This window comes from Rhinolophus sinicus, linkage group LG02, assembly GCF_036562045.2.
Source record: "Rhinolophus sinicus isolate RSC01 linkage group LG02, ASM3656204v1, whole genome shotgun sequence".
Lineage (NCBI taxonomy): Eukaryota > Metazoa > Chordata > Mammalia > Chiroptera > Rhinolophidae > Rhinolophus > Rhinolophus sinicus.
Genome location: NC_133752.1, coordinates 111,084,611 through 111,097,167, shown reverse-complemented (window position 1 = coordinate 111,097,167; position 12,557 = coordinate 111,084,611). Strand labels below are relative to the sequence as shown.

The 12,557-nt window shown below is 37.3% G+C and overlaps 2 protein-coding genes and 1 pseudogene across 42 annotated transcripts in view; 1 reads left to right on the top strand and 2 right to left on the bottom strand.

Moving 5' to 3' along the window:
- DCP1B (decapping mRNA 1B) overlaps positions 1 to 12,557 on the bottom strand; it is a 51,819-nt gene that overhangs the window by 19,949 nt on the left and 19,313 nt on the right. Inside the window, exon 1 of one of the 5 annotated variants that reach the window (XM_074325166.1) lies at positions 9,409 to 9,724. The exons of the other annotated variants lie outside the window; for them this stretch is intronic. Coding sequence (XP_074181267.1) covers positions 9,409 to 9,412 — 4 coding nt within the window. The 5' untranslated portion in view covers positions 9,413 to 9,724. Of the gene's footprint in view, positions 1 to 9,408; positions 9,725 to 12,557 lie in introns of those variants that run through there. 5 annotated transcript variants of the gene reach the window in all.
- CACNA1C (calcium voltage-gated channel subunit alpha1 C) overlaps positions 640 to 12,557 on the top strand; it is a 727,463-nt gene continuing 715,545 nt past the window's right edge. For 11 of the 37 annotated variants that reach the window (XM_074325149.1, XM_019757266.2, XM_019757253.2 and 8 more), the window contains exon 1: positions 641 to 1,241. In XM_074325149.1, the coding sequence (XP_074181250.1) occupies positions 1,106 to 1,241 (136 nt within the window). In that variant the 5' untranslated portion in view covers positions 641 to 1,105. Of the gene's footprint in view, positions 1,242 to 4,476; positions 4,574 to 12,557 lie in introns of all 37 variants that reach the window. The other 26 variants (XM_019757262.2, XM_074325152.1, XM_019757268.2 and 23 more) reach the window with 6 other exon arrangements.
- On the bottom strand, positions 9,836 to 11,299 carry LOC109461211 (RNA transcription, translation and transport factor protein; annotated as a pseudogene).

Below are 12,557 nucleotides of genomic sequence, written 5' to 3'. Positions count from 1 at the left end.
CAGTATAACTAAAAAATTTGAGGCCCAAGGGCAGAGGGAAAACCAGCCATTTGTGTCTCATCTGTAGAACATATTAGTAGAAATATTTTGGGTGTCACTTTTTTTGATGTTACACATTTGTAGCATTTGACATAAGGAACTAGATTTTCATAAGGGTAGGATGCCAAGGAAACTGTTGATACAAATAGAAAAGTAGTCTGACAATGTCATTACCATGAGATAACTGAAACGCAGATTTAGGGAGGGAAAATGCTGTAAAACATCTTTCACATGTCAAAGCAGAATGAAGGCAAGACTGGGTTTATAAGTTATATAAGACATTGTGGAAATTTCTTTAGGACCTGACCGTTTATCTCTAAGGCAACATGACTTTCAGATTAAAATGGATCATTTTGAAATAGCTCTTTTCATTCCAGTTAATATTTAGCTTGAACATAAAATTTAAATAGCCAAGGGGGGAAGAACAGATTTACCAACAGTCCTGGCTGCTGAAAGGTAGCACCAAGATAAAATGTAGAACTGGGCCTATTTTTTTCCTCCCTAAAATAGTTTTGCAACTTGTGCTGCCTTCCACTGGGAAGGGGGCAGTGAGTTACATTCAAGTGCACATTCCGGCTGAAGTTTTCTGTCTCTCAAGGCCCAAGGTCCCCTGACCCCTGGACAAACCTATCAGTCTTCTACACAAGAGGGTGTGCCAGAGTCGCTCGCGGTGACATACGAAAACCAGAGATCATCATGCTCTAGGGAGGCGATGAGCTGACAGGCGGACGGAAACCATTAACCTCACATTTCAATCCCAGTTTTCCTGTAAAGCCACTCGGGGAGAGGCCCACCCTTAGGTAGGCAGTGAGCAGAGCAGGGAAGCAAGAAAAAGGCAAGGTTGAAAAGAACCAAGGAGGGAGTTGTGGTTGTCAGGATTCTAAAAGGAATTCCTGCAACCTAAATTCGCAGTGATGTGATGTGGCCGCATGAACCTGGACAGCACTGAGATGTTTCTGAGGGAATGGTTTCTAGGTTTTGAAAAATCACAAGGAGAAAAGCTCACAAGCAGGATCTTTACTTATTTCTAAAACTCAGCCTATCTGCACACATCTGGATATTCGCCATGCTTCGAGCCTTTGTTCAGCCTGCAACGCCTGCATACCAGCCGCTTCCCAGTAACCCGTCTGAGACGGAGGGGAAGTTTAAGGGCACGTTGGTGCATGAAGCTCAACTCAACTATTTCTACACCTCTCCTGGAGGTAAGAGACCCCAAAGTGGAGTAAAGAATAGGAAGAACACATTGAAATTTACTCTGAAATATCTAATGACACCCAGAATGTGTGAGTCCCCGCTCTAAGGGCCCATCTTTTGGCCATCCTCTTTGTATTTAACACAGGATTTTTAACAGCACAGTTGTGAAATTCTGCCTAAAATTGCACTGTCCTGGTTTATGTTATGATTTGGAAATTCTCAATTGAAAAAAAGCAGGGTCTGAAGCAACAGGCGATGCAATATTCCCTCTGTGTATCTATTAAAACACCAATCTTTTCCTTTTCTTTTAATTCTGCAAGAAAGATTAAGGAAAGCAGAATTTCCATGTTAGATTTCATGTCTGACAAGAGAGAAAGTCAGGTGCTTATATTTCATAATGATATTTTCTTCTTTTTTAATTTCTTCAGCAGAAAACCTAAAGCTGATCAAATTTAAGAGGCTAGTAAAGAGGTCATCAGAGCAATATTAAATGGCTTTAAATGCACACTCATTTGGAACCCTTTGATTCTTCTTAGCATAGCACATTAGTTCATTCTGAACCTTCTCTTGGGATTTACCTCATCTAGATTCTGCTCCCAGTAAATATTTCTATACAATCTGTTCTTTGAAGACATTTATTATTTTTCCCATATTTTACTCCAAATACCTTTCAACTCCAAATCGTGACTGGTAGTTTGCAATCTTTTAACAAAGATTCATGCTAATATTTGTGCAACTTTAAAATGTAAGACATATTTCCGTACCGCAGATATACATCATTACATAGGCAAAATTTAAACAGGCAGGATAAGGATACCTGATTTGGTAATGCTTCTTTCTGTCTCTCTCAACAATAGTCAGTATGAAGCAAAAAGGGATTTAAATTCTCTCTTTTTACTAGGAAAGCAAAAGTTGCAGTGTAAATTACACAAATCTCTTCTGGGCACTTAAGGATAAACCCAAAGTTTAAAAATTCCTTCAAACCCTATTTCTTTCATGCGATGTTTCTCAAATGAGTGGAATAATAAGCCCGATATAAGGACCAGGAACATCTAACCATATATTTGGTGTAAACACTTATTTTTGAGACTTTGTTTAAATACAATTTTTTTATTTTATTTATTATACCACTTATCTAGTTCAAGTTTCTATAAGTTTCACCAGATTGATGACTAGTTACTGGCATTAGGCGCTTAGCACACACACTCAGCTATCACCCTTCCGAAAGATCCCAAGATAGTTAAAAAGCAGAAAGTTAGAAATACGAAATTTTAGAGTTGGAAGTTAGCTAAGAAGTGTGCAGTTCAAGAACCTATTTCAGTAATGAGTAATGTGTGGTCTAACAAATCTAAATAACTTAGGCAAAGTCATTTTTCTTGGGTCAATCTGTTTTCGCTAAAATATGGTCCTCCCTCAGCCTCACAGATGAAATAAAAAAAGTATTAAAACAATTTTTATGTTTGATTTGTAGGTTTAGTTACATGAGATGGAAATTAGTCTTTTTTAAACCAAGGTTCATGTAGACCTTCAAAAGGAAAGAATGAAGGATGGGAGGAAGGGAGAGAGGGAGGAAAGGAAAAGGAAAGAAAGAAGAAGGGAATAATGGAACCGCGATTTTTAGTACTGGTGGTACTTTTATGCAGTAAACGCTTGAGCAGCAAGCAGGTTGCCCATACTGGCACCCACGGCTGGAAAACATAGGCTATGTTTGGCCATACTGTGCTGGTTCTGTACTTTGGCCCCGTTTGGAATGCTTTGCACTAAAAATGCTTCCTGCCAGCGTGCCCTTTAATGCCTTTAAAGTAATGTTCCTTCACTCACCTCTGCCTCAGCGTTATTGACCAAACACGGACACAATCGGGGAAAACAAAAGCTTCGCTGGCCACTGAGAGTCTACATAACACTGTTATCTTTGGCCCCAGGTCTGGTTCTTTTCACATGACATAGTTTTACTGCACCTCACAAATCATGATCTCATGATCTCAAAATATTGGACGACTCACAGTAGATGAGAAGCAGTTTCTATTTTATGGGTGACTAATGCTCATGAACATTAGTTTGGGGCAAACAGTAGAAAACCTCAACAAATACTGTGAAGTAAAAACAACCTTCTCCTTTCTAAATAAATTAAATTAATTAGAAAGTTAATGTCATAAAAACAACAAAAAATAACCTCTCAACTAAAACATACTAATTTGGATTAAATTAATACGTATCTCCAACTATAAAGGATAATTTATTATCTTCAAATAAAAAGATGGATTTAGCTTTTTGAAAGTTCTCATTTATAACAAAGGCATGTTATGTCATCAGACCTCCCTAATCTCCACAGAGGTCATTATCCTCCCAAAATGGCAATCTGGAGGTCTGCTACTAACCCCAGGCTCATGAAAGGTCAGATGGAATCTTCCTTATTATACGCTAACTTCCTAATTTGATTTATTTCAGGGGAGAGTTCCTTTAATCTAAGAGATTTGACAGAATTCATTTTTTTAAAAGATCTAATTGGGGAAGGGGAACAGGACTTTATTGGGGAACAGCGTGTACTTTCAGGTCTTTTTTCCAAGTCAAGTTGTTGTCCTTTCAATCTTAGTTGTGGAGGGTGCCGTTCAGCTTCAAGTTGTTGTCCTTTTAGTCTTAGTTGTGGAGGGTGCAGCTCAGCTCCAGGTCCAGTTGTCATTGCTAGTTGCAGGGGACACAGCCCACCATTCCTTGCGGGACTCGAGGAATCGAACTGGTAACCTTGTGGTTGAGAGGATGTGCTCCAACCAACTGAGCCATTCGGGAGGCAGCTCAGCTCAAGGTGCTGTGTTCAGTCTTAGTTGCAGGGGGCGGAGCCCACCATCCTTCGCGGGACTCGAGGAATCGAACTGGCAACCTTGTGGTTGAGAGCCCACTGGCCCATGTGGGAATCGAACTGGCAGCTTTCGGAGTTAGGAGCATGGAGCTCTAACTGCCTGAGCCACCGGGCCGGCCCCAGAATACATTTTTAAAAATTAGGAAGTAGAAAAAGCCATAGGTAATAATAAATATAAAGAAGAACTACTTATTCTGTTTTGTTGGTCATTTAAGTTTATATTTCCATCTTGTTCAAAATCTTGCTAATTAGTTCAAAATCTCCTAGGCTGCAAATAACAACGTGAGTTCCCTAAAGTGTCTTTCCCCCTCTCTGAACTCTTACTCAGCCTTAGGCAGTCTTTCCTCCAGGGATAAACAGTCTCAACTTTTTCTTTGCTCCCATAGTTTTTTGTACATCCTTTGAGTAAAAAAAAGGAAAACACATGTCATAATGAAGTATTGACACGACTGTTCCCTCCGCTGGACTGTGAGCTCCTGGAAGGTAGGCCTTTGTCACAACGCCCAGCATAATAACTGGCATGTGGCAGACATTCCACAAATGTCTGCGGGGTTGAACTGAAATCTCAGACTTCAAGATTGGACGCCATCAATGCTCCTATTAATTGCTCATGTTAATAGTTATCACTATTCTGGCTTAATTGAACATCACAGACGGGATGTATTAGATCCGCTGTATCGACTAATCACACCTCCTACCAAGGATCACAGCATGGGGGGAAGGGCTCTCCTCACATCGCCCCTTCTGTTCTTCCAGCTTCACTCAGGGTTTATTTTGCTCCAAATATTGATGGGATTTTGTCTTTAGGGTATGAGCTCCCTAGGATTGTATATTTCTATTAATTCAGCACTAAGTGGACACTAATATACTCATTTTATGTGTATTTATTATACAACAATTTTACCATATACCCGTCTTCCTGACTACCTGTCAGGCACTGGCAATGAAGAGCTCAAAGAATGCAACTAATCTGCGAAATTTCATGCATTTCTCTTCGGAGTATAACTAATAGTATTTTGATCTAGCAGAAAAAAATAAGATAGTCATATCCAATCATGTCTGCTAATAGTAATCTGAAGCTTACATATATACGTACCTAAATTATCTTAAAAATATAAGATTTATATGCAATGTTAATAATTCCAGGAACACAAACATATTGAAAATGTATTATCTTAAGTGAATGTCTATGTAGCAAAATGAGTCATAGTCATATAACTATAGTTCGTGAGAAATATATGTTTCAGCTAAACATAAAACAGAGTATTTATACAGGTCAAAATTCATTCCAGTGAAAAACAGACTTCCTCATATTTGAATCAGATTATTTAATCAAGTGTTTAATGATTATAGGAATACCTTTGCTGAAAATACCGTAACTATAAACATATATGATCACTAAAAACTTTCCAAGATTTTTATATAGCAGTGGTCTAGGAAAAGAAGACTGATGTTACTTCTTGATTGAACAAAAGTGAGCCCGAGTTTCAGCACTTTTTCCATTTTGACCTTATTCTATAATTATGGATGTAGTAGATACTACTTTTCCCAAAAATCTTTGTTATAAAGTTAAATCATGTTTTGTTCCTACTATTAAATAAGAGCTCTTAGGTTGTAGATAGAATAGTTCTAACACCAGCTCTTGGCTAAAATTGTTTTCTTTCTCCAAAAAATCCATAAGAACACGAAAAAAATTATAATGTTTCCTTCTGTGGGATAAGAAGTAAATGAACCCAGTTGTTTCAAATTGATTATTTAAAACTATTTTCTAAGTGATTTTTGGACAAAAGTTAGTAATATTAAAAATTGACTCGAAAAGTACAGACATGAACCCTTAATGTAGCCAAAATGAGCACTTACTATATGCAAACCGCTGTGTTAGGGTAGGGAAACTGAAAGATGCTTCAGTCATTAATCATTTCAAGAAACGTTTTGGAATCCAGTTTTTCTCTGCCAAAATTTAGACTTCTATGTTGTCAAACTGGGCTCGCAAAAACAAAATATAAAATACAGTCCATCTCTAAGCCACAATATTACTCTTTATATTACTCTCACATAGTATCTATCTATCTGTGCTTCATCACATATTACTTTGGCACATGGGTTCATCCTCTCCTAAGCATGCCAGATTGTTAAATTAAGAAGTTTAGAGATGCACATACATTTCCCTATTAAATTCATGTGAAGGTTCCATATATAATGAGTCTCCCAATCGTAAGGGATGGAAATGTAGAGACTACGTGAATTGGGTGGTCAGGGCGAAGAGAAGTATTGTTTACCCATATTGTCTGTGTGTGTGTGTGTGTGTGTGTGTGTGTGTGTGTGTGTGTGTGTGTGTGTGTTTCAAGGAATTGTCAGGTATCACAACTCAACACATGGAAAAACAAAGACATGAAACCCAAGAGATATCACAAGGCTCCCAAGCAAAATTTGCTTTACACGAGAGTTTTCAGGGCCTTCTTTAACTGACAGAATGCCAGTTCTCTAGATGAATAGTCTCCTTTAGAGTTTAGATCGCTTCCCTTCAGCATGAGCTGGGCACTGACAAAGAATACAAAAAAGTAATTCTGGGTTTAAGGTCAGAGTGACAAGTTTCATCGCTCAAGTCATGGTAGATGTGTAATCCTTAATCATATATTAAAACACATCAGCTCTCTGGACAATGATACATAATAGATCATTTTTCAGTTATTAGATTGGTGCAAAAGTAATTGCAGTTTAAAAGGTTAAAAATAATTGCAAAAACTGCAGATACTTTTGCACCAATTTACTGTGTTTCCCTGAAAATAAGACCTAATCAGAAAATAAGCCCTAGCACGATTTTTCAGTATGATATCCCCTGAACGTAAGCCCTAATGTGCTTTTGGAGCAAAAATTAATATAAGACTCAGTCTTATTTTGGGGGGAAACACGGTAATAGAATGGCAATGAAGGCTATAGACACAGAGTGATCACATTATAATATTTTAATTTCAGTGGCCTTCTTTCTTTCTCACTAAGCAGAGACTTAGCTGGTTGAAAGCGTCCTTGGAGGTTATCTAGTACAACCAACCACTCCTCACACATACTGTAAATGAGCCTCAGGATTATATAGATTACCTATTCTGGTGAAATATGAAATGTCAGACTCCTTGTCTTCCATTCCATATTGCACTGATTTGAATGAGTTTACTTTCACAATATTTATATTGTGAATACAATGATATTCTATTGTTATTCCTGCAAATCTAAGATTCTGTCTAGTAAAAATGTTAAGTACTTTTAGCCATATAATTACTTTAAAGATGTTTCTTGACTCTAGAGGGCTTCAGGAGTTCAATAAAATCCCTAAAATTGTATACAAAATGCTGTGTACATAAGCAAACAGATGTTTTTGGAGGTCAGAAAGTACAAAGCATAGAGTCCTGGAACACAGTAGGCAATCAGAAAACATCTGAGGGAGGCAGGCAGGTGTGAAGGAAATTCATCAGCTTCTCAAAGGGGTGTGTGATCCAAAGAAGGTTAACAACTACTATTTGAGGCTATCGATATACCAGTAAATACCTTAGAATGGAAAAATCAACTCTCAATTATCTCTGGGCAGATAATAAGGCTTTCATTTTCTCAGTAATAAATGTTCACTTTTAACCATTCAAAGTGCATTTGTAATAATCGCCTGAACTAATTCCAAGGTTAAGAAAATAGGTAACGTCCCGAGGTATTAGAACTGGTTAAGTTGGGAGACTTTTCATCCCTCCAGGTGGCTGAAGTCCAGGAGACTGGAGAAACACGGACTCCTTAGCACCCTCAGCCATAGTAAGGGTGAGCCCCACAGTTCAGCTTCCATTACTGCTTTGCATTAGCTGAGAGGTGAGATTTTTCCATCTTTGTCACCAACTAGGGAACAGGGAAGAATTTTGGAAAGCTAAGCCACTTTGTGGCTCTTTCTCAATCACTCCAAGCAGAGTGTCTTCAAAGCTGGACAAAAACATCAGACATATACACATACAACAATTCTAGAATTAATATAAATGATTTCCTTCCTTCTACTTGCTTTGGGTTTACTTTGCTCTTCTCATTCTAATTTCTTAAGGTGGAAGCTTGAATTATTCATTTTAAGGCCTTTCTTCTTTTCTCATATGATGCTATAAACTTCCTTCTGAGCCCACTTCAGTTTCATCTGACGTGTATTTTCATTTTTATTTAGTTCAGATATATTTAAATTTTCCTCCTTCTTTGATTTGGGTTATTTAGAAGTGTGTTGTTTAATTTCTAAATATTTGGGGATGTTTCAGATACCTTTCTGTTAATGATTTCTAGTTCAATTCCTTTGTGGTCAGACAGCATACTTTGTATGATTTCAATTTCTTAAAACCTTTTAAGGTTGCTTTATGACCCATCATAAAATTTTTCTTGGAGAATGTTTCATGTGCACTTAAGAAGAATGCACATTCTGCTGTTGTTGGACGGAATGTTATATAAATGTCAATTTTGTCAAGTTAGTTGATAGTATTGTTCAGGTCTTCTATATCCTGAACAATGTTGTTTTCTATTTGTTCTGCAATTACAGAAAGTACTGATGTTTCCAAATATAACTGCACATCTTTTTTATTTTTCCTTCAATTTTATCACTTTTTGTTTCACATATTTTGAAGCTCTTTTCTTAGGTACATATATATTAATGATTGTTATGTATTTTGGGTAAACTGATCCTTTTATCATTATGTATTGTCCTTCTTTATCCCTGGTAATTTTTTTGTTGTAGGTGTTCTGATGTCTACTTTGTCTGAAATCAATATAGCTACTCTAGCTTTCTTTTAATTAGTATCTTCATTGTATGTCTTCTTCCATCTTTTTACTTTTAACCTACCTATATTACTACATTTAAAGTGGGTTTCTGGTAAACAGTATATAGTGGGGTCATGATTTTTTATCCAATCTGACAATCTGTCTTTTAATTTGTATGTTTAGACCATTTACATTTAATGTAACTAGTGATATGGTTGGATTTAGACCTACTATTTTATTTTTTATTTTATGTTTTTCTTCCCGATTTTTGCTATGCTTTTACCTCCTTTCTTACCATCTTTTGGATTACTTGAAATTACAATACACATGCCTAGCTTTTCGAAGTCTAGTAGTTTTTACTTTACCACTTCAAATAAAATATAAGGCTTTACAATTACATAGGTCTCTTTACCCTCCCATATATGTTATAGTTGTCACATGTATCACATGTACATACATTAAATTCCCTCCTGACAATGTTATTACTTTTGTTTTCAACAGTCATATGTATTTTAAAAAACTTGAGAAAACAAAAAGTCCATTCTATTTACCCATATATTTACTATTTCTGTTGACCTTCCTTCATTCTGCAGTTCCAATTTTCCATTTAATACTTCCATTCAGTCTGAAGAACTTCTTTTAGCATTTATTTTAAAGTAGGTCTGATGACAAAGAATTCTTTCAATTTTCCTTTATCTGAAAATGTCTTTATTTCACCTTCATCCTAAGGGATATTTTCACTGGAGATAGAGTTCTAAGTTGACAGTTCTTTTATTTCAGCGCTTTAAAATGTTGCTCCACTGTCTCCTGGACTCCATGGTTCCTGAAATCTGTAGTCATTCAAAACATTTGTTCTCCTGTATGTAATGTATCATTTTCCTCTGGATGCTCTCAAGATTCCCCCCCCCCACACCCACTTTCCCAAACTTTATTAAAGAAAAATCAATGATGATTAATCTCTAGAACATAGTTAATTTTTTAGGATTCTTCCCTCGAAAATGTGACGTTTGATTTCCAAACACATGCCAGAGCGTACATGATTCCCAACTGTACTAAGTAGGTGAGAGATAAAATCCTAAAATGTTCAACTTTTGCCAGTCTGTGGTCTGTCTTTGGATCAGCAATAATTGCTGAACAGCTACTATGGCTTCATTAATTTTTGTCTGCAGCTCTCTGAGCTCTTTTATATGTAGCAATTGCAGAACTTGAGCAGCTTCATTAAGAACTGCATCTCCTGTGTCAAAACCAAGAATATGCTTATGTAAAGCAACAGGAAAGCCCTCTTTTGTTACATCTGCTTTAGCAACTGCATCCTGCATCAGTCACTCCTGGACCAAAATGCAAATTGCCTTAAGCATTTCCAGGTAATCATCATGACGCTGAATCTGAAGAAGGTTAGCCAAAGCCATTACACAAATAAAGCCTTATAATCAGGATTATTTACATCCAAATTGACAATGGTCCTGCATTTTTAGTTACTGTTGTCAGCATTTTTTTTGTATTATCAGGTACAAAGTCCTTGTATTTTTCAGCATTGTCACCATATTCAAATCTAAACCAAGCTAAACCAAGAAGCCAGTCAATTGCTACTTGTCCATCTTGAATCTTAAAAAGGACAATTAACATCTTTGAGATACTTTTCAAAGAACTTGGCCAATCATAGCTGTGGATGTTTCTTAAATTACCTCTGTCTTCAATGTTGTTGTGTTTGATTTTCTGATCTTCAAGCCAAATGATAAAGTTTCTAAATTGTTTCATCTTTATAGTTGAAGCCAGCAGGATTGTGGAAGGTGAGGGCTGTCAGCTTGTGTCAGAATATAGGCCCCGATTCTCCCTCTGGTTCCCTAGGCTTCGGCCTGGAGAGGAGAGGTGAGGAGGTGCAGACAGCTCAAGATTTTTTTTTTTTAAATCGGTTTTTCAGTAGTTTGATTATTATGTTTATGGGCATGGTTTGCTTTGGGTTTATCCTGTTTGGGGTTCACAGAGTTCCTTGACGCCATATATTTGGAAAGTTTTCAGCCATATTTCTTTAAATATTTTTTCTACACCAGACTTTTTCTCCTTTCATGGGACTCCAATGACACAAATTCAGACCCCTGGATATTGCCCCATAGATTTCTGAGGACCTGGGTCTTTGTTTGTTTGTTGTAATCCTTTTCCTCTATATTCTTCAGATTGGATAATTTCTACTGATCTTTGAATTCACTGATTTTTTATTCTTCTGTCATCTCTATTCTGCTAGTAAGCCCATCCACTGAATACTCTATTATTCAGTTCCAAAATTTCTATCTGGTCCTTTTCTATACCTATTTTTCTGCAGAAAATTTCCATCTTTCCATAGATTTCAAGAGTATTCAGTTTTACTTCATGGAAAAGTAATAAAGGCTGTCTTACGACTATTGTCTTATAATTACAACAGCCAGACCATCCCAGAGTGGCCATCTGTCGATTGTTTTCCCCTTGAGATTTAGTCAGGTTTTTCTCTGCATTAGTAATTTTGCATTGTATCTTGGACATTTTGATTATGTGGTGAGACTCTGAGTCCTCTTAATATCCTCCAGAGCATGTTGATTTTTCTTGTTTTGTTTTGAGAAGGTAATCAATTAGGTTAGATTTAGACCGGCAGTTCTGTCTTGCCTTTTGTGTGCAATGGTTCCCATGTCAGTTCCATTTTCAAAGCTGTTTGTGTCTGCCCCATAAAGATAAACCACTTACACATTAGTCTGGAACTTGGATAATGGTTTATATTGTACGTTAGTGCTCAAAGCCTTTGCAATGTTTCTTTGCTCTGTTACATGTATGTGAAGCTCATGAATGAGGCAAGGATTTGTGTCAGTTCAGATACAGAATTAGGGGATCTCTTTATCCAACTTTCTATTCTAGAGTCTCCCCCATTGTCCAGCTCTCAGGGACCCTTTTCCCAGTCCTCTAGCTAGGAAGTGAGGACTTCTTTCAGTTTTAGATTCTCACACTGTCAGGAAGTGTGCATAGCTTGGGTTGCTCACAAGGTGAAGCAAAACAAAGATGAAAATATATCATTGGATTTCTCCCACCCTCTTCAGACCACAAGGGCCCTTGTTTCCAGTTCCTCTGGCAGAGACAGGTTGTTTCCTGTGATCTTCGGGTGCCTGTGTCACTACCGTCACTGACACAGTGGTAGTTCAGCTTTGCACTGCAACTGGCTTCAGAGTAGGGCTAGGCGAGAAAAAAGGGGCAAAGAGGGCCATTCTCTTCACACTTTGTAGCTCCCAGGAGTCCGTTTCTCTAGTCCCCAGACTTCTCTTGGCTTTTGTTCTTGTGCACAATTCTGTGACCTGACCCACTCCTGAGTCAAAGCCAGGAGATAAAGAAATAAAGAATAAAATCAGGAAACTCATCACCATACTGGTTGTTCTTCAAGTTCTGACTTCCCTTCCCAGTATGCCTGTTATTGTTTACTTTCAGAATCCTCAGTTACGTTTTGTTTTTTTGCTATTCTGTCCATAACTTTTAGTTGTAACCAATGGGAGAGATATGTTGCAATGCATTTACTTTTTTTTGCCTGGTGCTGGAAACTTAATCTCCTTTTCTTATGAGTAGTTATGAAACACTCCAAGTAACAGGTAATGAAAGCCAGAGCTGGAATGGATGGGGAATGAAAAGAAGGACAGAGCTTCACTCTGCCATGTTTAACCAAAAGTCCATTAATCACTTTAAAAGA